At 37.2% G+C, this 25163-nt stretch overlaps 1 protein-coding gene across 21 annotated transcripts in view; it reads right to left on the bottom strand.

Annotated features, from left to right (window-relative positions):
• EYA1 (EYA transcriptional coactivator and phosphatase 1) overlaps positions 1-24497 on the bottom strand; it is a 129165-nt gene extending 104668 nt beyond the window's left edge. For 5 of the 21 annotated variants that reach the window (XM_078393830.1, XM_078393826.1, XM_078393825.1 and 2 more), the window contains exons 1-4: positions 20830-24497; positions 13230-13279; positions 11799-11926; positions 9757-9819 (exon numbers count right to left, since the gene is read on the bottom strand). In XM_078393830.1, the coding sequence (XP_078249956.1) occupies positions 9757-9819; positions 11799-11926; positions 13230-13279; positions 20830-20964 (376 nt within the window). In that variant the 5' untranslated portion in view covers positions 20965-24497. Of the gene's footprint in view, positions 1-9756; positions 9820-11798; positions 11927-13229; positions 13280-18582; positions 18919-20752 lie in introns of those variants that run through there. The other 16 variants (XM_078393831.1, XM_072999037.2, XM_078393829.1 and 13 more) reach the window with 6 other exon arrangements.
• Positions 24498-25163: the final 666 nt, after the last annotated feature.

Consider the following 25163-nt stretch of genomic DNA (forward strand, 5'->3'; position numbering starts at 1 on the left):
CCATATGTATACCACTCCAGTGTGAGGCTCTCTTCCGAGTAAAACCTGTCTCTCCTATTGCACACCTTTTAATACCTCATTAGCTTCCATACAAAATATATATCTAAGTATTCACGAAGGCTTTCACAACCGGGATCTAATGGTTGTTGTGGATTTTTCAGGCTCTTTGGCCATGTTCTGAAAGTTGTTCTTCCTAACGTTTGTGGTCAGTATCTTCAGAGGACAGCACTCTGTGCTCAGTGCTCTGGAGTGCTGTCCTCTGAAGATGCTGGCCACAGAGACTGGCAAAAAGGTTAGGAAGAACAACCTTCAGAACACGGCCAAAGAGCCCAAAAAACCCACAACAACCATTATATATCTAAGACTGCTTCTGATTTTTAAAAGTGTCATATTTGCTTTCTGCAGGAAAACAATGCTCAATATATTGATGAAAACATGGCAATGATGAGACTGAAAAACTCAGTAAAGAAGGCCTAGAAAGGCACAATAGTTCTGGGAACATTGGGGAAGTCTTTTCTACATGCACAGGGCAAGAAAAGAAAAATTGTCACAGTGACAGGAAGTCAACCCCCTTAGTATAGAGAAAAACTACATGTTACATTAATTACATGTGCTCTAGGTTTCTGAGGATTTGCCCTAACATTACACATAGTGAAACAAACACTTGTGATGGTAGAGGCTGTGGGCCAACTCCCTGGGCATTATTGCTCAGTTTGTTGGAAAACATAGCTGTATGTGCTATATCATGCTGCACACTCTAAACCTTCTCCCCTTAGGTACAGTGCAGGAAAGTTATTACAATACCACTGCTCAAAAAACATTCAACTGCTAATTCAGTATGCTTTCTTAGTGTGTGGAACGAAAGTCATTTGCATCTTGTTCTTTGGCTTAGACAGCAACGCTTCCCGTGCCAGCATGGACCCTTTTTAATCTTTTCTGCTTTTGCTGGAATTCTTAAAAACACATCTTCCCACCCACACTGTAAAGTGTGAAAAAAACTATCACTGACAGGGAGTCTGATGGGAAGGAGGTGCTGGATGCATTATCTATTAGGATGACATGACAACACCACTGAAAATAGATGGGTTAAGGTTTCTAACTGCAGCTCAAACACTTAATGTGGAGTACTGTCTAACCACAACAGGACCACTCAGCATAAAAGGTTTGTCGTCCATGATGATTTTACTGCTACTCCTGCACAGACCACATTTATTATCATGTGTTTAGCACAGGTTACCTAAGAATAAACTGCTAAATTTATAAAAGTTCCATTTAAGTTAGAATAGGCCCACAAACCATGAAAGTTATATCAACAGCTGACAGCACAAATACTGCTACACTGCTACCCATAATCACTGTGTTATCAGGTGTTTGTTTGCATTCATGTGCATTGCTATTAAAATGAATCCAACTACAGAACTGAGTACTGTACATTATTTATTATCCTATATCTCACTATCCTAAAAGGATTTTCCTACTAATTGCATTCACTAAAAAGAAACTTGAGAAGTGGGCAAGTTACTTTTTTGGACCAATTGGGAGCTTTGTTGTACATCTAATGCTAACAAATCTATAGTGTCATAAGTTTTCATATGTCAGAATCAATCAGATATGTCAAAATTCATATCTATGCGACAACTGGACTCTGCCCTGTAAAAGTTTACACAGTAAATGTGTTAGATTTCATGGTGTCATAAAACTCATAAATATTTTTGCTAAATGAAACCTTTGTGAAATGTACACAAATGGTAAGATACATAATCTTACCAGCCACATACATTCCAAGTGATCTCAGCTGGCCCCTGTCTCCATCAGCTCATATAATTATGTAGCATCAAATCAATTCCAATTTACTGCAAGCCTATCAATCCTTCTCTTGAACATTCATTTGTACCAGGTTTTAAGCATACCAATATTAACATCCCAAAAGATTGTCATCTAGTCCATCTCTTCTAGATACCCCACATCAAATAACATTTCAAATGTCTCAATAAAATCACTGGGAAAAATTTCCATTAAATGACAGAACTGAGTATATTAAACTAAGTTACAAAAACTTGATATAGTAATAGTTCTCAAATAGGTAGTATGTTTCTTTGAGAATGGGTACTAAATTCCAAGGAAGGAATTTAGTACCATAGTATCAAGGACTTTCCCCAACCCCAGCCAAGATTTTGACAGGCAATATGTCTTCTGACAGAGTTTCCTACCATCCATATTTCATTGCTAGGGAAAATGCAATGCCCCATCATGTCTATATGACTTGAAATAAATAAAGAAATTTGCTACGCATTCCAGGAAGAGATGCAGAATTCAGGGAGACTCGATTCTTTTTACTGGGCTCTTTTCATGATTTGGTAAAGGTACTGCCAGCCCTGAATTTTGAAAAGAGGATTCTAAAAGAGTTTCTGGTTTGTTTTCATATGTCACTGTGCATATTCTAGAAGTGGGATTAGATTTTGTTTTTCCTTTGTACTTCCTAAATGAAATACAGGGATTGTGTGCAAGATGTCTTCAAAAGGGATTCCAAAAGTTTCTGTAATGGGATTTATTATATGCTCAAAGTTCACATTCAAGTTATAATATTTCAACAAATCAAGAATGCAAAAATCCTTAAACAAACGGCCCAGCTAATCTTCAAAAGATTTCAAATTCTTTCTCTTAAAAAAAGTATAATTTCTGCAAGCTAGAAGAAAATGAAACATAACACTACTCTTCCCCTCTCCTAAAGTACACAACAAAATCTAGGATTTTAAAACCTTAAATCAAGAAATCAAAGGTGAAACTTCAGGTATGCTTTGCAAAGCAAAACTGCTCATTTTTTAAAAGCAAACTAGTTACCATTCCGACCACAATAACATTTTGCTGAGTAAATTTTCTTCATATATTGCCAGTGCTTGATAGCAAAATTGTTTCCAGGTTCAATTTTTCTAATTTAAATGAGGTGGTGTGCGCACATAAACAAAAAACCCTGATAGTTCCTCTCCCAACTATGTATACTCCACTGCAAGTCAACCCCAAGAAGCTCCAACTTTCCAAAAAAGTTTTAGGTCATGAAAGTGGTTCAATGAGGGAGGGACCTCAAAACATATCATGACATCCAATGAAGTTGCCTGCAAACCACTAGGATCTTGCCCAAAGTGTTTAAAATTAGAGGTCTGAGTTCTATCACCTGAAATAATTCTTCTTTGAAAAGAGAACTTCTCCAGCATTCAACAACTCGTATCTTCTCACACAAAAGACTTTCCATACTGACAGATACTGTAATTGCACCTCTTTTTTGGTTCTGAAGTCCAAAGTCCAGTGAGTCATCTAATCCTAACACTCTCCCCTGAGATAAAATATCCTTCAGACTGGACTGATTCAGTTGGCTGCTACCATTGCTGAGGAGGATACCTATGCTAGACTAGTGAATACACTGTATTTTCCTCCAACAGGCATCTATTTTGAATCTAGGATCACATAATATTTCTCACAGTAACACTACATATGCAGGTGCCCAATAAAAGTAGGGGTGTGCACTAGCACCAAAATACAGATTCAGAATGTCCTTCTGATTCAGAATTCTAAAAATTCAGAATTTACAGATACCCAGAACTCCATTACAGTCAATATAAATATTGTAGAGTTTAATAATTAATATGAATTTTGTATAGTATTGTATATTTTCTCCTAAAACAACTAGACAGAACATTTTAAAGGATTCCCCTGCATCCTCTTTACACCTTCCCTGTGACTGTAACAAACTAAATAGTGCACACCAACAGCTAGCACGTAGATATTAGGAAATGACTGTAATGGGCATACTGGCAGCAGACTGAAGCACGGCATACTTAGTACTGTGAGCCAAATGTGCCATTCGCTTTTATTTAAAGGGGGCTTTGGTAGGCTGACCTTAAGGAATATACGTTTTTCTACAGATTCAGGTTCTAGGCATGAGTGGTGTGGACTGACAATGTCCCTTGACTGGGAGAACATCCTCTCACTGGGCACACTGGTTGGTGGACAAGACAGCAGTCCTTTTGCTCCCTTGGCCAGACCTCCCCAAACAGGCTCCTTCTTGGCCCAGTAAGACAAGGGATCAGCCTCTTTCAGCTTGCAGGGCTCCTGCATGTATGCCTCTACCTCTGCCCCTACCATGTCCTTCTCCTGGGGAGGAGACTCTGGACAACAGGCCACTGCTATGCTTGTCAGGACAGTGTCCCTGCTGTTGCTGGAGTGAGGGACTTGCACTCTAGAATACAACTGCTTGTACTCCTATGAACATTGTTAATTTCTTACTGTTCTATGTTATCCCCTTAGTGGTAGACAGACCTTCATCATTAGCTGCTGCTGCTGCATGTGATGGAAAGCTGACTGTCATTGTTCTTGTTTTGCTGCTGCTTAATATCCATTGCCTGATGTTTAATTTGGAGATCTAAGTCATCACATCCTGAATTAAGTGGTGCAGTGGCAATCCTAATTTTTCTTGCCTCTGCTGCAACAGTTCAGTGCCCTGCACACTATAGCGAAAATGCTCTGCCCACTTTCTGGTCCTCTCAGTTATATTAGGTATGTGTGTGTCTTCCACTCCCTGCAAAGTACCCTGGATTACTAGGCCCCCAGCCTGCAGTGCTGCCACCACATGTCCCATTGTCTGAAACAAACAGACCTTGCCTTTTGTAGCTAAACTCCATTGCTGCAGCATAGCAAAACAAAACAACCTTCACATCTGCATATACACAATCTATTCACTTAATATATCTGTCTGTATATACCAAAATCTTATGTTGTTGTTGTTGTTTAGTCTTCGTGACCCATGGACCAAAGCATGCCAGACCCTCCTGTCTTCCACTGCCTCCCAGAGTTTGGTCAAATTCATTTTGGTACCTTCAATGACATCATCCAACCATCTTGTCCTCTGACGTCCCCTTCTCCTGTTGCCATCACTCTTTCCCAACACCAGAGTCTTTTCCAGGGAGTCTTCTCTTCTCATGAGATGGCCAAAGTATCGAAGCCTCTGTCCTTCCGGTGAGCACTCATGGTTGATTTCCTTCAGAATGCATTGGTTTGTTCTCCTTGCAGTCCAGGGGACTCTCAAGAGCCTCCTCCAGCACCACAATTCAAAAGCATCAGTTATTCGGTGGTCAGCCTTCTTTATGGTCCAGCTCTCACTTCCATACATCACTACAGGGAAAACCATAACTTTGCTTATGCAGACCTTTGTCAGCAAGGTGATGTTTCCGCTTTTTAAGATGTTGTCTAGGTTTGTCATCGCTTTCCTCCCTAGAAGCAGGAGTCTTTTAATTTGCTGTCACCATCTGCAGTGATCACGGAGCCCAAGGAAGTAAAATCTGTCACTGCCTCCATATCTTCCCCTTCTATTTGCCAGGAGGTGATGAGACCAGTGGCCATGATTTTAGTTTTTTTTTTTTTTTTATGTTGAGCTTCAGACCATTTTTTGCACTCTCCTCTTTCACCCTCATTATGAAGTTCTTTCATTCCTCCTCACTTTCTGTCATCAGAGTGGTATCATCTGCATATCGGAGGTTGTTGATATTTCTTCCGACAATCTTAATTCTGGTTTGAGATTAATCCAGTCCTGCCTTTCACATGATGTATTCTGCATAAGTTAAATAAGCAGGGAGACAATATACAGCCTTGTTGTAATCCTTTCACAATTTTGAACCAATCAGTTGTTCCATATTCAATTCTAACTGTTCCTTCCTGTCCCATGTATAGATTTCTCAGACGATAGATAAGGTGGTCAGGCACTCCCATTTCTTTAAGAACTTCTGCTTCTGTGAGTTCCCTATCATTTTTTTCCTTTATCATACCCATCTTTCCACAAAATGTTCCTTTAATATCTCCAATTTTCTTGAACAGATCTCTGTTTTTTCTATTATTTTCCTCTATATTTTTAGACAGTTCATTTAAGAAGGCCCTCTTGTCTCTCCTTGCTATTCTTTGGAAGTCTGCATTCAATTTTCTGAAACTTTCCCTATCTCCCCTGCATTTTGTTTCCCTTCTCCTCTCTGCTATTTCTAAGGCTTCCTTGGACAGCCACTTTGCTTTCCTGCATTTCCTTTTCTTTGGGATGGTTTTTGTTGCTGCCTCCTGTACAATTTTACGAGCCTCCATCCATAGTTCTTCAGGCACTCTGTTCACCAAATATAGTTCCTTAAATCTGTTCTTTACTTCCATTGTGTATTCATAAGAGATTTGGTTTAGATTATACCTGACTAGCCCAGTGGTTTTTCCTACTCTCCTCAGTTTAAGCTTGAATTTTGCTATGAAAAGCTGATGATCAGAGCCACAATCAGCTCCAGGTCTTGTTTTTGCTGACTGTATAGAGCTTCTCTTGGCTGCAGAGAACATAATCAATCTGATTTCGGTATTGCCCATCTGGTGATGTCCATGTGTAGAGTCGCCTCTTGTGTTGTTGGAAAAGAGTGTTTGTGATGATTAGTTTGTTCTCTTGACAAAACTCTATTAGGCTTTGCCCTGCTTTGTTTTGAATTCTAAGACAAACTTATCTGTTGTTTCTTTTCTCTCTTGACTCCCTGTTTTAGCATCCCAGTCCCCTAGAATGAGAAGAACATCTTTCTTTGGTGTCAGTTCTAGAAGGTGTTGTAAGTCTTCATAGAATTGGTCAATCTGAGCCTCTTCCACATCCGTGGCTGGTGCATAAACCTGGATTACTGTGATGTTGAAAGGTCTGCCTTGGATTCGTATTGAAATAATTCTATAATTTTTTAGGTTATATCACAGTACAGCTTTTCCCACTCTTTTGTTGACTATGAGGGCTACTCAATTTCTTCTACATAATTCTTGCCCACAATAGTAGATATGATAATCATCTGAATTGAATTTGCCCATTCACGTCTATTTTAGTTCACTGACGTCCAGGATGTCAATGTTTATTCTTGCAATTTAAAGGGGGCTTTGGTAGGCTGACCTTAAGAAATATAAGTTTTTCTACAGATTCAGGTTCTAGGCATGAGTGGTGTGGACCGACAATGTCCCTTGACTGGGAGAACATCCTCTCACTGGACATATTGGTTTGTGGACAAGACAGCAGTCCTTTTGCCCCCTTGGCCAGACCTCCCCAAACACATCCAGCTAATAGATCTTACATTCCAGGTTCCTATGCAGTATTTTTCTTGGTACCATCGGACTTTCCTTTCACTTCCAGGCACGTCCAGAACTGAGTGTCCTTTCGGCTTTGGCCCAACCACTTCATTAGCTCTGGAGCTAATTGTACTTGTCCTCCACTCTTCCTCAGTAGCATGTTGGACGCCTTCCAATCTGAGAGGCTCATCTTCCAGCGACATATCATTTAGCCTTTTGTTTCTGTTCATGGAGTTTTCTTGGTAAAGATACTGGAGTGGCTTGCCAGTTCCTGCTCCAGGTGGATCACGTTTAGTCAGAACTTTCCACTATGACCTGTCCGTCTTGGGTGTCCCTGCACTGCATAGCCCATAGCTTCTCTGAATTACTCAAGCCCCTTTGCCATGACAAAGCAGCAATCCATGAAAGCGCAAAATCTTATACACTTGACAAGTACAGTGGTTCTTAACCTTTGTTACTCGGAAGCTTTTGAACTGCAACTCCCAGAAACCCCAGTCAGGACAGCTGGTGGTGAAGGCTTCTGGGAGTTGCAGTCCAAAACTCCTGACCAAAGTTAAGAACCAGTGGCCTGGTATACCCCAAATGGGCCCAAAGCTAGTATAGTATTTCTCTGTTGATTTATAACATATTAATCTATGAATCTTCTAATTCTATATTTTATTCCTAATCTTAAATATACAATGAGATGTAAAAAATGCAATGTAACTTGAGGGTTCAGAAAAGGACAAAGAAAGCTGCTGCAGTGCAGGTTTGGACCACAGCACATACTAACAGCAAATGCTCAAGGATTCATAAACAGCTACGCTGACCTTTCAATGGGAAGGAACCTATGTGAAAGCATACGTTTTTGTGGATACCTCAGTGGTGCAGACAGGCATGATTTACAAATTTTGCTCTCACTCCAGCCTCTCTCCTTTGAGAAACCCATGGCAACTCCAATCAGGAGACATTAAGTTCTCCACCCCACTACCCTTGGTGCCAGATTTTCTTTAAATTTTATTTTTCACAAGAAATCACTCTAGGATGTCTGATAAATTGGTTTCACTTTCACTTCTTCCTCCAACAAACAGACATTTAGCCATTGCTAGATGTGCTTCTTGTTTCAATCACGACACTCCTTCTTGTAATGCATTGTACCTACATCAGTTATTTGTCACAAACCACAAGTGAGGCAAGAACTATTTAATTTCAATAAAATTCATTCTGAAAACAACATAAATATATAAATGACTGAATTTCTACCTGAGTCACAATAAAGTCTCATAAAGTTTTTGTTAAACTGACTAGAGCTTCCTTCTGAGTGAACAAATTTAGGTTCTGGATAAGGAAATCAAGTTTCTCCCCTACACTACACCAAGGTGTTTGGATAATTCAGTTCATGGTACAATTACATACAGGTCTACTCAGAAGTAAGTCCCACTGAGATAAGTGAGACTTATTACCACATGGGCATGCACAGCATTAAAACCTCAACCATATAGTAACGCTGCAAGAGTAAACACCATGCATGGATTATATCAAAGCATTCTGTCACCCACCTAATTCTAATTCCTTCCCATTGACCACTAAGTGTGAGGTGAAAAATATTAACTCCTAACAGATAAATATCTATCAACCATGTCCTCCTGCAATACTGTAGAAAGGAATTAAAGAATGTGTGTTTGAAATAGAACTGTTTGTTTGTTGTTTTTAACTTAGTAAAAGACATTTAGTTTAGAGTATAAAATTCTCTGTGACAATATTCTATAATAACATAAATTCTAACATTGCTTTAGAACTGCATTCACATAATGAGAAATTTCCTGAAAAGCCTTTTCTTATTTCTATTATAATCTCATTACAATGCCGTATCAAAGTGATATGCTGTGGGAGAATCTGGTCCATTCTGACTGTCTAATGACATATTTCCAGATCACATGCAACTAACAAACAGATCGTGCATTCTTTATGCTATAATTTCAAGAGAGGTATGTAGGAAGCACACAGGAATAACATTTCCATCAACTCAATATATTCAGGGTTTTTTTATGAATATATTTAACTTTCTATTTTTAACACTTAACCATCTCTAGAACAGTTTTTCAGGTTTTAAAAAAGTTACTACTATCCAACTGTCTCTTCCAGATTTTGAATATCCTTCACCAAAACTAAGCAAAAAGTAAAGAACTCTGCCAATAAAGATCATTCTCATTTCAACAAACTAAAGCAATTTTCACTTTATACAGTAGTTACTATATAATCTCTTGTGAAGCAAAGGTTGTTCCATATTGGTTACGAAGATTTTAACTATTTTTACACTGAGGTGATGTCAATGGTTTTATAGTTGCATCTTTTTAATTTGCTTCTTTTGTGTTTGTTTTATAGTGTAAAGGCAGAGTAAGAGTATAAATAATATTATTTTTCCTGAAAATTGTCTTTACAGCATGATCCTACACATGCTTACTCAGAGGTCCTACAATATTCAACAGATTTTATTTCCCATAAGGATGAATAAGGTTGTGACTTTATTTACTTGTCACTCACAAAGAAGAACCCACAGTTTTTACTATTTTTTATTAGAGACAATTAGAGTCACAACATTTCATCATTTTTGCAAAACTTTAAAATGCATGCTAACAGTTGTGCATTCACCACAGCTACACAAACCTGCAGTGGTCTGTGTATTAGTATTTAACAACCAGTCTGCAGTGCTGAGCAGAGTCATGTCACCTAAAGGAAAATTGCAAGAAAATAAAATGCAAGTAGTTTTTTTTATGAAAGATTTAAAATTACACATTCAAAAATGTCCAACAGAAGAACTATATCCTCTTTAAAAATTAATATTAAGAGACAATACTTCAGGGTCTAATGCTAGGTACACGGGATTGTTACATTGAAATCAGTATGACAACTTTCATGTAAATTTGTTTTGGAGCAGAGGCAGGTTCTGGATTTCATTAGGATGAGTAAGTATATTTACATTTTAAGTTGAAAATCAGAAGTTAATAGTTTAATGGCCAATAACAGATCCAAATGTATTAATAGATCTACGTCTAATTTACACACACACAGCAGCACAGTCCTCATCATGCATATTTGGAAACAAGCTTCAGAGGGGCCTGTTTTCAGTTAAGTGTGAATAGGGGTGCAAATTTAATCAGATTAACTTGATCTATCCTTATCTGTGTACAGATTTAATTTTATAGGAACTACGTATATCTATGCTTATTTTAATCTGTTATATGCTGTCAAGTCCCTTCCAGTTTATGGTAATCCTATGAATTAATTACCTCCAAAAGGTCCTATCATGAGGAACACTGCTCAAATCTTCCAAATAAAGGCTCTGACTAAACCAACCAATGAACAAATCCTAAATAAGCTATATGAGCATACGTGACTAAGAGTACAAACATGGTCCCCATTAAATTCAGTGGAATGATAGCTAAAATTGCTTAAGATTACTCTAGATGCTATTCCAAGAAGTCTTCAGTTATAGTTCATAGCAGAGACTTTTAGATAAAGAGCATGGAAAGGTAGATTAACAGAAATCAGTATGTTATGTTTCTCTCGGAAGCATATAATCCACATTTAGGTTTCACAAAGCCCTTTAAAGCTAGCTTTATGCCTTTTGTTCGCAACATACTGTATAATGCTTTCCAATGAAACACTGGTGAAATGGCTAATATGTAAACAATTTTTAAACAAAGCTAAATGGATGTGTTCAAGACTTCAAGATTCTTCAGTACTCTTTCCTTTGGACTCCCTTATCAATACAGTTCTGCTGTGATTTTTCTGCTCATTCCATGCACACCTGGAGGACATTCAACATATTTTTCACATTTCAGCCCATAGCACTGCATATCTATACCTATACTTATACCTATCTTGAATTTTGAAATGATAATCTTTAAGATCTTTTACCATAGATGACTCCTCTGAAATATACAGGCATTGTATTTAAGGTCAACAATACAGTCATCCACATGTCTTCATTTGCATACATCTCATCCTTCATTATTTTACTTACTGAACAACATATAACTGAAGTTTAGGATAAAACAAGCAAACATTGGGTAATGAAAACACTGTACTGTAATTGCTAAAATCAAGCTTCTATATTACTATAAATTATATCCACAATTAACCATTATGGTTGTTTTTTAACATGATGCTGTTATTAGGATGCAATTCTGATACACAGTCATTTATAAGTACAGTAAGTGTGGATTACTTCTGGCTAGACATGTGTGGAATTGCAGTGTAAATGTAGAAATCTAGACATCAGCAGAATTGTGTCTAATTAGACAGTTATTTCACATGTAATAGAAACTAAGATCTGCTTCTTTGTGATGGATGTTAGCATTTCAGACAGCAGATCAAAGCATCTCCATATCAGCAACCAAATCCTCACAAGGGTCATGTTGCTGAAAATATTTTTAGCAGAATGCCATTGGATCTCCATTTTGGTACTGAGAGTTTGGCTCTAACAATTGTGCTAGTTCAAGGGTCAAACCATCATTGAGGAAATGGGTTGGTTATTATAATTAAACTCATATGATAATCTTTGCTCCAGATACAAAACTAGTCAGCCCCTACCTTCAGCCAAAGGTGATACAGCCCAGACACGTTTGCCATCTTAGTAAAAAGTTTGGCCTACCGAAAAAATAATATCATGCAGTAAGTATATATAAAGACAAACAAGAACTCACCTTCTGTGCCATTTGGAGTCATGGAATTGCTATTTATCTGAGAGTTATCAAGTTTGGGGCCATTAGGAGATTCACTACTACCACTGAGACGGCTATGTGGGCTGGCTAGATCCTGCATTTCCATAGACCTGTGGTTGGAAGAAAAAAAGTAGCAAAAATGATCAAATTTGCAAAGTTTAATGGTACAAAATATGTGATACTTCATTCACTGATACTTCCTTTATATAGCATGTTTTAGAACAAACTTAAAAATGCTTCCCAAAAATCAAATAACACTATTTGCACATAATTTACCACTCAATTCAATTTAATGAGCCTCCAAACCAAATAAAACATTTCAAGCAATAGTTGAACCAATAGTCTCCTGACATGGAATGAAATATTCCTGATGCATGTGTTTACTCTGGCAAACTACTTAATTGTTCCTCTGTTTCTGCTGAAACAAATGCAGCATTAAAACATTATTATGTCTGCTCTCTTGTTTGCTTTGTGGATTACATAAAGTGTGCCCAATTGAAAAAGGATAAGCCCAATCCATGATGAATCTACACAGCATCAGTGTGCCTTAGCACTCTGCAGCACTTGTAGTACCACTAAAACAGCATGAAACAAGAACTGAAAATAGGTGCAAAATTTGCACATATTTTATGGAGTATATTTCTTCTATTTATTTGTATCTATTGTATCTGTTAACTACACTGAAACAAAATGCTAAGATACCTCATAGCAGTAATTATTTTTGTAAATTCAATCTCCATTTTCTTTTTTATGACCAGAACACAGTCATTAGATAGATAACAAGCACTATTCAAATCACTTACATTAGAATAAGTGGATTTTCACAAAAATAAATAAGCCCAAGTTTCCAAAATGCCAATGACTTTTGCTATCTTCATAATTTCAGTGAAATATTATCATCAGTTTATATTTATCAGATGTTTCTCACAGTAGCTGAAGTACAGATGCAAACCTGTGCACACATGCTTCAGTGTTAATCCCATTGAACTCAGTGGAGATTACTACCAAGTAAACAGAGGGAATTTCACTGCTCAAATGAATACATATTTTATCTTCTAGAGTTATACTGCATTCCTCCTGTAAATCTGCTTGCTATTGATGCTTCATTTTAAATTTTTTGCTTGGAAATTTCCACTTTATTTAAAAAATGTGTTTTCTTCAAATTCAAGTAATATTAAAATGTTAAAATACACCAAAGTATACACGTGAAGTATGAACACTTACATAGACAGAATCTTCTATATATTTTAACTTCTTCCACAGTGCACATCAGCATTTCTACATAAAGTACTGAAATAATATTCACCAGATTAAAATAAGCAAAAAACCAAAACTCATTCTCATGCCTATGCCATTAAGTTTTAAAAATCTTTCATCTAAGAAGCTGAAAGGCCAGCCTCACATTATCCTTACCTGCAAATGGATGAAACAGCAACATCTGAACTGGTTTGGAATTCTTGCACCTGCAAACCAGGGACACAAATAGAAGATTCTGTTATTCTCTGTTCATGTCAGGTCTTAATCTGACTAAACAAAGAAATCTTCCTAGGGATGGTAATGCTGTCTTTTAACTAAAAGAGAAGGAAGGGGGGCACTGCTACAGTGAAAGACATATTGTCTTTAAATTGAAGCCTCAACTGTTGTTTCCTCCAGCAGGTCTATTCCCCCCCCCCCTCCTGCCCATGTCATGGGGAAGGCAGCCAAATGACGGGATAGTGATTCATCACTTGCCTATGACAGCTGCACACTGGATTACCCCTCCCCCAATCAACAGGCAAAGCAGACTTGCTAAGGTAGTTTAGGGGAAAGTGCCCTGGTAAGGTAGCTATTAACAAAGCAAGCATATATCTAAGGACAGAAGTTCTAACAGTATTCCCCACCAACCTCTGAAGGTCTTTCAGCCTTTCTTATCACTGGCTGAAGCACAGCTCCCTCCCACTCCTTAACTCTTGACAGTCTCTTATCCTTATCACATTAGTTTCTATGTCCCCACCCCCCATCACCACCATCCCCTCTCTCATGTATGTCTCCAAGCCTAGCTTCCAGCAAGCATTAAAGGATTGTAGGTAGTATTACTACCATTGTAAACTAACCCTGAAGTAAAGTACAGTATCACAACTCTATAAACTGGGAAGTTACTGCATGTCTAACTAGGCCAAAGATTTCCCTTCCTCCTCTCTGCTCCTCCTCCTTCAATATGTTAAACTGCAAAAAACTATATATGCTTCTGAATGACCAAATATGGAAAACCATATTTGTTTTAAAACATGCACAGCAAAGAATGTATTACTAAAATGAACACTGTCATCATTAACCACTCTTATGTATTCTCAATGAATATGGAGACTTTGGGGGAATTACTTTTTTAAGACCAAACCTTCTTTGCTTTTATGGCATTGTTGCTTATTACTAAAGGATGCGTTGTTAGGTTGTATTTAATGAAGAGCCTTTGATACAGAATTCCCTCCAAAGTTCCTAACAACTTCTAGCAGGTGGTAAAGCTCAGGTGAAGATCGGCTGCTGGCTTGAAAGCACAAACAAAACTTCCCAGCTATGACATATATTGTTTAAACGTCTGACTTCCACCCAACCTGAACTGACATCTCTTAGATGATCACAGAACAAAGACAAGAGAGATGAGACATTTTAAGTGCCATAAAAGTCATCCAGCCAAATCTCACTTATGTGTCTGTAGTTTTTGTTATTTTTAATCACAGACAGAATTACTGCTTTAGCAAGAGTACACCACTCCTATAAGCAGGCAGACAAAATATAATGTTACACATTATGGCGGGAAGCATGCACTAGCACAGATAGAAAAATTGAAACTTTTTGCATTCTAGCAGTATTTAAAATGCTTCACCGTGTGTTTTTTAATAGACCATAGCAAGCCAAATCAAGTTGGAGTATCAGATGGATGTTTCTAAGAGCTAAGTCATATTTTTAAAGAAGGAAGAGAAAAAAGACTCAAGTGTAAAATGGAAACTTTTTACTCTTAATGCAAGACAGTGCAATAGAATGCCTTTAGGATATGTTCTCTCCTGCTACTCCAATACACCTTGAATAAATTAAAGCATACTTTAAGTAAACAAAGCATACTTAACAGCTATCTCTTGGAGGACCATTTAAAAGCAATCATTTTTAATTAAATTGCTAATAATATTTATTTATGTCATATTTTTAAGAGGTTATATCCACTTATAGCTTACAATTTATTAGTTCTTTTAAAAGTGGTCATTACTGATAAAATATCTCACTACTGCCATCTCTTAAAAACCTGGAACTTATATTTACATATAAGATACCATATTTGCATATATTTTTAATATGCTATTGGCTGTGAGAATGCATATCCAAGACCTTCATGTTCATTAGTCATACTACAGTTACAGCCATTTGCCTAGTAAGGATTATTTAAAACATGTGTTGTGTGTTATGCTATTTAAAAATGATTCTTTAATCAAAATAACTTTAAAACTACTAATCCTTACTTAGTTTGGTCAAGTGAATCCACATAGTGGTATAGAAAAAATAAATACAAACAGCAATTAGACACACATGTTGGTGAAATTAGTTACAGTTTACAAAATGCTACACTTCACATGCTTTGGGGTTTTTTTTTTTAAATCAAGACTTCAAAATGTTACAATGTAATAAGTAGCTGCAGTTACAAGGGCCAATTTATGGAAAACAGCACTGTTGCAACTACTTATAAAACTATAATTTGTTGATATGGATTATTATGTAACAGACTCTTACAAATAGGTGGTATTCAAAAATACAGATTTATAGCTCATGGGTTATTCATTTTATTTATTTAAAATATTTCTATTCCACCCGATATTCAGTGTGGAATACAACAATTAAACAATATAAAACAGTTAAATATTTTAAAAACATTGAAAAATGTTATTCCACAAGGCAGAATATTGCAAAAATTAACAGAATCTACTCAAGAACTGAAATTTTAGAAACAGGGGACAGGATTGCTATATGCCATGACATTTGACCAACAGCCTTTTAAATGGCAAGTTTTCCCTTCCAAGAGAGAAGAGACATAAACACTTCATCACTTGGAGCGTGACTGTATACTAATCAAGCCTTAAGCTTAATATAGATCATATATATTGCCTCTCTGTATTCAGTGCAATGAAAAAGAAAAGATGATGATGGTAAAGCTACTAGCATCTTAGCACTAAAATGATATTTAAGTAATCTTAAAGCAGCAAAATCAATTTATGACTAGTTAATGAAATATTCTAAGTTTCCGTTTTTCTAATTAAATTCATAATTCTTCACAGATGTAGGTTTTGTTCATGTTCAATTTGTCTCTCTCATTTTGCTAAACCTCACATAGTATTCCACCAATCCACTGAATAGCCACATTAAATCTGTTAATACCATGCTCTTCAACCCCAGAAATTATTTCCAGAAGGCAAACCTACTTTGAGACATCATCAAACAAGACTTAAGGTACACATTTTATCACATTTTCCCTACCACAGAGCTCAAGATGCAGGCAAAAGCGCATGACTTTTGCTCTGTTTATTATACTTTGGTAAATTACAAATCAAAAGCATCTGACAGAAAATCATGTATGAAGCCAAAAAGTTAATAATGTTCTGTGAAAAGTAAACTGTAAATGGGAAAGGATTCTAGATCACACCAGCACAGATCAAATAAATGTAGGTACTTGTCTAACATATTCATTTTTCAGGCTTCTAAAAATTCACTTGCTAGAAGCAATTCTTATAAAATGCCTGTACTTAAAAAATATTTCTTCCAGTTGGAAGGAAATTTTGAAGGTAAAAAAAAAATTATGCCTGGTGAAATAAATATCTCATATGTCAGTTTGTCAGTTATTACCTAAACCAGAAATATTAAAGAGAATGTCAACATTCTAATTGTACACATTTTATTCAGAAAGCTCATCTTATTTTCAAGGAAGTTAAATTCCTTGACTTGGGCTAGTCATTGATTTTGAAATGAAAAAGAGAGGGAAACCACAATTCATTGTCAATATATCAAATTCTGTTGTGTTCAATATATGCCATTTCGAATTCAAAAGTACTTTAACATTTGTATAGCATATTGTTAAAATTGGAATTAATTAGTATGGTGCGTTCCCCCATTCCAAACTGAACACCATTATCATCTGCCTATTAATCAACTCTCCAACATTTTGGCAAGTGACTGAAATGTAAAACAGAAGACAAGTGTCACTCTGTGAGAAGTCTTCAGAAACAACAAAACTGTAAGTGTTAGGGCAATGAAGGCAGTCATTCTCCCATCCCTAACAGTACAAAAGACGGTGTGAATGTGCCAATTATTGGAATCAATTTTAAAATGTATTATTAAACATCAAACAAAATGTAACAAAATTATTCCCTTAGATTTACACTTTGTGCATCCCTGCCACTAAAATAAAACAATGCCTTTTTTTAAATCTGACACTTCTCAGGGATTTAACTTTCCTATAGCTAAAGGTATTATGCTAAGAGAAGACACTAACCCCAGAGTACGCCAAGATTACATTAATAAATGTGTTTTGTTTTATATAAACTCAATGCCAAGCAATTATGCAATCCATAATTCTCTCAAGATTTATGGGGGAGCAGAATCACAGAGGAATTTTTAACATATACATTCCAGCAAGTATGCCTAAGGCAGAAACCAAAAACAAAAGTCACATGTACATCCCCACAAATATTTTTACCATCTAGAAAATGATCTCTACAATTAGCTGTTTCAACTCTAATTTATTAGATGACAACTGGGATCCCTTAAGACACGATCAAATGTTGATCTTATGTGGTAAACATTCCCCATCGCATAAACCTAAAATTTGTCAATGAACTTATTTTAACATGATCTGATGCTTGTGGGGTTTTTTTTTAATGACATTATAAAATAAATGAAGGAAAGAAACAAATATTGAACGCCTCTCATAACTCACGAGCATGATATAAAATATGGTTATACTTTAAAAAGAACTTGTTTACTACTTTTTTTCCTAAGGACTGAATTCTCAACAATACCTAACAATATATTATATTGTCAAGTAGTTATATTGTCATTTTGATAACTCCCACCTTGAAGGTTCAACAGAGGCTTGCTCGTATTTAAAGATATTTCCTAGGATTTCCTGTTTCAGAAGGAGCTGTCAAAATCTCCACCACACGTCCTTCCTCTAAATTTATTTGATTTTCTTTCCGATTTATGGCGTGCTTTTTTTTAAAAAAAAAATCCTAAGACTACAAATATGCGTCTTTATGCTGTTTCTTATCGATTACCCATTAGAAATCAAACTTCAAGACATCAAACCCTGGTCAGAAACTGCATGCCATACAACTCATCCGATTCGTACGAAAGCGAGCCACGAAAGACAACTAACATTAGCTGCAATAAATAAATAAATAAATAAATAAATAAATAAATAAATAAATAAATAAATAAATAAATAAATAAATAAAAGGTGACGTCGACTATAAGGATAAGGGGAGGGCGAAAGAAACGTGCAGGAGATCTCAAGCTGGAAGACTACTAGGATCCTTGGGGGGGGGGTGGAAACAAAACAAACTCGTTTTGCAATCAGGCCATTTAATGAGGGTGTTTTCGCCTTAAACCTTCAGTTCGGCCACACAAAAAGGTGGCCCGAAAGGCCGGCGGGGATGGGTTGGGAGAAATCTCTCTTCCAGTTTCGTCAGACAGGGCATCAGTTGTAAAATCCATGCTGCTTTTTTAAAAGACCCGGGTTTGTACTTACAGTGAAAGGCTCTGCTGCATCCACCAGGGTTAAAAGCACTCCCTCCACGTTTCCCTCTGACTTAACCAAGCACCGCAGCTCACATACTTTTTATTCCTGAATGAAAAGCTCAACAACCTGGCCGGGTTTCATCACAAAACCAAACTCTCCCATTAAAAAGAAAAAAGGAAAGGAAAGAGGGGGGGGGAAGGAGCAGCTACTCTGGCCCCATCACTCCCCACAGTCTGGGGAACAAGGATCGCAGCTCCCGCTGGAGGGCAAATCCGAGTTTAGACCCGACGAGGAGTGAAGGAGCGAGTCCGTCTGTCCGTCAGCGAGAGGGACGGCTGTGGTGGCGGCGGTAGCGGCAGCCGCCGCGGGCTGTGCCTGCCAATTGAACGTGTGTGTGTGTGTGTGTGTGAGTGTGCGCGCGGGGGTGGTGGAGGGGGAGAGAGGGACGGCGTAAGAGTTTGTGTATGTGAAAGAGAGAGAGAGAGTCGGGTAAGCGAGTGCGGCGGTTGTTGGTTTCTTCAGAGAAAACAGCCCACGAAGACTTTTCCCAGGAAGGCTTAAAGTCAGAAATGGCAACCAAGAGTTCGTCTCCAGCAGCAGGAGCAGCAGCAGCACCGCTCAATTCCAAAAAGCGCCGCTCCTGAAATTCCCGCTCAAAATCCCACTTTGGGAAGCCGAGGCGCTCTCTCGCTCTCTTTTTGCCCCCTCAGCGGACGCGGCCCGAGATAGGGTCGCTCCGGAGGCTGAGCAAACAAAGAAACAGCCCAATCTTCATCTCTCTCTCTCTCTCTCTTTCTGCCTATAAGTTTGCCCACTCGTGTAGGTCTATCCCAAGGTAGTCCTTAAGGCTTCACTCTCTCCCCCCCCACCCCAACCCCACCCGCACACAACCACAACGCCCCGCTTTCGCCTTTTGTTTATTTGTAATGCAAACCACAGCTATTCTCTCCCGTCCTCCTCCTCCTTATTGGTTTAACAACTGCTAACAATCGGGACTCGGGCCTGGGCTGGCTTATCTGAGAGGCAACCTTTGCGGGCGAGCAATTTTGGTATGCAAATGAAGGATCCCGCGGTATGTGAATAAACAGCTGAGGGGGAAGAAAGCAGCCGGAGTGCGCCCTGTCAAGAAACGGGTTGGGGTTCCCCACCCCACCCCTTTGCTTGCTTGCTTGCTTTTTAAATTCCCCCCCCCCTCCCTGCCGAGGCATTACTATCACCACCGAGTCATTTATAGCTACGGTAGGAGGACGCGAGGAAGTCTTATCTTCGCTCTCCGAGCGACCTGTCTTCTTTTCTGCCCGGGGGAAGTTGGGAGATGAATGAGGTGGACTGAGGGAATCGTTTCACGGGGCATTTTCTTTTAAGGTAGATTTCTATCCTCAAGGAAGGCCAGAAGAAAGGACGAGCCGGGAATTCAGCCGAGAAAATCTCCCTCAAGAAGATGACGAGCAAGCAGCCCCCACTGTTCAAAGCCAGGCAACAATCACGGCTGAACTCGGTGGGATGTGTAACAGATTTGTTCCGGGCTGCCTAATAAAGGAGCAAAACTACGAATACTTGAAAAAAAAGTCAATTCTGAAATGTTTAACCTGCACTAAACCCTGCCCTGTGCCAACATCAAGCAATCTGACACAATAACCACAAACCTTTCAACAGTCCATAATGTATAGATACAAACGACAGTGGGCAAAATGAATCATTTGAACACAATCCTACTTAGATTTCATTTTTCTTGTTTCTTTTTTTTCTTTTCGTGGTAATTATACACTCATTCTTCCTTGTCTTCTTATTATGCTCCCATTATTTTTATGTTTTTTTTCATTTTATGTATCTAAAATAATTAGGAAATTATTTTTTTAAAAAAAACTTTATATAAGTGACTGACCTAATGTTTTTAGATAATTCTTCACCAATTATGTGTTAATACCACTGTTACTTATTTAAAATTCAAAATAACAAAATAATACAGTAAGTCAGAATAACTTATTTAACCAATCTTAGGATACACAGGTACCGTTGTAAATGAACCGTGCCCCCTCAAAAATAAGTAATTCGCTTCCAAAGGGAAAAAAAGCTGTAAGCTGTCTATAAAGCTCAAATGCCCTCAATGAAACTGGTTTCAAACTTACATTTAGAATCTGTTTCACATTCTTGTATCATATATTGAATCTAGTCTTACCTTCAGTTAATACGTTTTGTGAACAGAAGCCTTTCTTATACATGCAAGATGTCTTTTAGCTGCAATGTCCAACTTACACATTTTCTGAAGAAACTATATTGATGAAACTTCCCAGGAAGACAAAAAGTTGTGCCATGGTATCTTGAACCGACACAACTAGGATGTCTCTTTTCTTCAGCACAGGAAAAAGTCATGGGACAGACGTCTACCATATATGGAAGGTTAAGGTCAAAATCCACATATTTCTATTGGGTCTGTCCCTGTAGCCAATATAAACAGAGGTACTGCCTTCTTTGTATTGCTGAAACTTCATGCTCAAAGTGCTGTTTATAATGCTTGATTATATGGTGCTAGAAATAAATTTATTGAAACATCATACTTTTTATTGGCCATGATAAAATGATTCCACCCGAAACTTATCAGTACAAATGAAATTATTTTTTTAGAAAACGCTTGTTTCTCCAGGACACTGTTAAAACTGAACTTTTACTAGAAAGAATATTAAAAGTAGATGACTACTTTGGCCTTCCCGTTTTGCAAATAGGTTAGGCACAAAAAAAATAATGCAACATACTAAGTATTATAAGTTTCTAAAATGAAAATATAGTTATACCAATGAAAATATCATTCTAGTAATTATCTTTAGAATTTTGGCAATGGATACTAAAGTAATTCCTTTCATCTGTTTTATGTCCAGATCAGTTGGAATATATGGAATAAATTAAGTTTGAATTTGTCTGTCTTACAATTGTTTATACACAAATATATGTTTACAGTTGTTAACAGACAAGTAGCTTATTTTCTGTATAAGACAGGTGTATGCAGATCAACAGAGACCTTGGATTTGGAGGAGATTCCACTGTGAATATTTTAATAATCTTTTAATAAAGCTTAGATGCATGGTTAATACACTGATGAGATGTAAAATGTAATTGCTTTTTAGGTAATACAGTACTGTGTGATATGAAATATCTCATCTGACAACTGTTTGACAAAAGAGAACTAGTTGCCAAAACATCAACAGCATCTGCAAAATGTATTTCAGTACAAACAGAATGTTTTTAATGTAATTTCTTCCATTTTGTGAACTATTTGCTGTATTAGTGCTGGGGGATGGGGCATAGTGTCAGCTATTTGCTCATTAAGAGTCTTGTTTCTCCCAGTTGTTGCTCCCACTCTCCACAAACTCATCTAAGTTGATTCTGTATTGCGGGGGGGGGGGGGGAAGAGTGGTTAACTAACAGTTTTTTTTTCTTATGCATGTTTTCCTATTATTTTCATTTCATGCCTAGTTAACACTGGTACTTATGTACAACTTACTCAACAGTAAATTCTGTTTAAATCAACAGGACTTTAGTTGCCTATGGCTCAAGATGTCAGGTCAATGATACTCAAGGGCATCTTGTTCAAGAATGTAGTTTCACTAAAAGATGACTCTTCCACTAAAAGCATTAAAGCTAGTTACTATGCATGTGTACTAGGCATTGGAAAGTAAGTTTGAAAAAGACTTATTAAAGTTCAAATGACATATTCCTGTATTTTCAGTTTGACCTTTTAAAAAAATTCAGCAACCCTTTCTGAAAACAACTTCTCCACAGGTGGCATTTTTAAATTGCAAAATACAATAAAATAACAATATAAGGCACCTTTCATTTCAATCATATCTAGGGTGATTTATGATAATTACAAGACATAATAAAATAACAGTAATTAATAAAATGTACCAAAATAAAACTTAAAGATTGCAACTCACTTGCTAAGTATTGAGTGCTGAACTTAACTGAAAAGTTTTCACTTGCCTGCTAAAAAATCTTCACACAAGAATTCAATCAGGGTTGTTTGGAAAGAAGAGGCACCAAAACAGAGAAGGCTCTGTTTCACAGCCTTTTCAACTTTCACACAGACATATGGGACACAACATTGGGCATTCCCAGATCATTAAATTACTGTAATAGGTCTGTTAGCATTTTGCATCATTTTCAAAAGTTGAAACATGGCAAAATTGAATCACACAAGATATACAAAAGATATTCTCCATCTCTGAGTTCTTTCAGGTAAATTCAGCATTAGACTTACCTAGAATACACCTACTGAAATAAGTGTCACTTAATTGTGAATAACGTCCAATTGACTTCAATATGATCTCTTCTTAGCAGGACTAATGTTGAAGTGCAAGCTTATTCCTTAAATAGTTCTTCTTTAATATAATGTAGTGACTATGGAGGAAATCCATTTATGCAGTTCTACATGTGCAATGGTGATAACAACATATCATTGGCAAACTGCCACTGATTAAAGACAAATCACTAATTAAAAGTTGTTTTGGGGTACATGTGATTTATAAACAATTACATGAAATTGGATGCACCCTAAAATCTCCAAAAGAAGACTTTAATCAGCTTTGTCTTGTTGCTCAAGATGACATTATCACCACTCCACACATAAAGCTATGCTATAGGATATCAGCTCGTGTGTAGATATGAAGATATTATAATATGACCATTTAATAGATAGTAATATCTCCTATTCTGAAAGTGTTGGAAGAGAGGAAATCGCTTGCTCTGTTTTTTTTTAAATTACATTATATCTCACTTTTGCATGGAACTCAGAGTACTGTACACACTTCTCATCCTTGTTACTTTATCTTCACACATGCATACAAAAAAATCACAAAATAATTATCTTCTTTAAAAACAGATAGGCTGAAATCCAGTAGTAGGTCACAACTAGAGTAGTCCCATTGAATCAGTGGGGATTAATGAGTCAATTCCTCTATAGATTCCATTGATTGTGACTAGTTATGACTTAACTGCTGGATTTCAGCTACTCTGAAATCAGAGGAGCAACATTAGGCACATCCAAATGACTGCATGTGTGATAAACTATTTTTCACTAGCAGCCCCCAATCACAAAACTAAATTTGAAGTCAAGTTTCAAAAGCATATGCTCCTTGAAAAGAAGGTGCGTAGCAGAACTAACAACAATCCTATGTAAGCTTTATCAAGAATATACTTTATCAATAAAAAAATCAGATCATAATTATTATTAATAAGAATTTACCCACAACACAATGTTGGATAGCTCAGTGGTTTAGGTCTCTGCTGTGGAATTGGAGATTGGGCGTTTGATTCCCCACTGTGCCTTGTTGACAGGAGATGGACTTGATCACCCATAGGGTTCCTTCCAGCTCTGCAGTTCTAAGGTTATTATTATTAATAATATAGTTACCTTATAATTTACTAACTCATAATGTTTATTTATATCTTTATTTACAATAAAAAATGATGATCTTTATTTTTAAAGATTTGTCAATACTAAATGCTTTGTGATGACTTGGATTTCTGGTTGTGTCCCAAACCTTTCAGTCGATGTACAATGAAAAATTAAATCTATGGCTCTTTAATTAGTGGCTACTTGCTGTGAGTTTTGCCATGGCCCTTCCATCAACACAACCACACACCAAAGGATTCTGGCCAACAGCTGCATGAAACTTTGCTTGAAATACTAACAATTTGCAAATATTCCCAGAGTCCCCACATAAAATTCTGACCCCACTCAGCTGTTGACCAGTTGGTTGTGGAGAAAGGCAGGACTGCTTCCACAATTGGTGCAACAGCGATGCTGATGGACACGTGTTACACGGAGCCTGGTGAGTGGACCAGGCTGGTTTTGGGGAGAGGGATTAGATCGCCATGGCACCTGTGGTGGCGCCCTTCATATTTACATCTCCTGGATACAACTATGAAACACCCATGTCTATTTCTTACCTTAAAGCAATTCAGCTCCCAAAGTTATATTGTTTGTGTTAAGTAATTTAGTTCTATAGCTGCCTGAGTCATTTTGACAGGGGTAATGAGACGAAAGAATCAAAGAAAGAAATAAAAATTCCTAAGCTCTGCCCTTGCATTTGTGGATTCCCTTGGGTTTTTTTTTCTTGGGGAACTTATACATAACAGTAGCTCTAATGACCCCCCCCCCAATCTTTCTATCTGTTTTTGTGCTTGCAATAAGACTAACTTCTCTTTATTTACCTTCTGGGGAGAAGAAGGGGAATCATTTCCTAACATTATTTGAGCTATTTGTACACTGCCTGCTTTGGAGCTTTGAGACCACTGTGTCCTCTGCCTTCTATAACATGATGAACTGGTATCACAGTAATGCTCTTCACATCTACAGACGTGCCTATGTCATGCCATTATATTTCTGTCAAGAAAAACAACTTTTATTGGTTTTCAAACTTGATTTTTCTCAAAGACAATGTGTTATTTCTATACATGTCACTTCATACTAAACAACCCTTATGTATAGTCCCACTGAAGTCTAATTCTCACACACCAAGTTGTGTGTAATACATAACTGTCTAAAAGGCCAAGATGAAAACAGACTAACATTACAGTATCCCTACAAAACA

This window comes from Pogona vitticeps, chromosome 4 (genome assembly GCF_051106095.1).
Source record: "Pogona vitticeps strain Pit_001003342236 chromosome 4, PviZW2.1, whole genome shotgun sequence".
Lineage (NCBI taxonomy): Eukaryota > Metazoa > Chordata > Lepidosauria > Squamata > Agamidae > Pogona > Pogona vitticeps.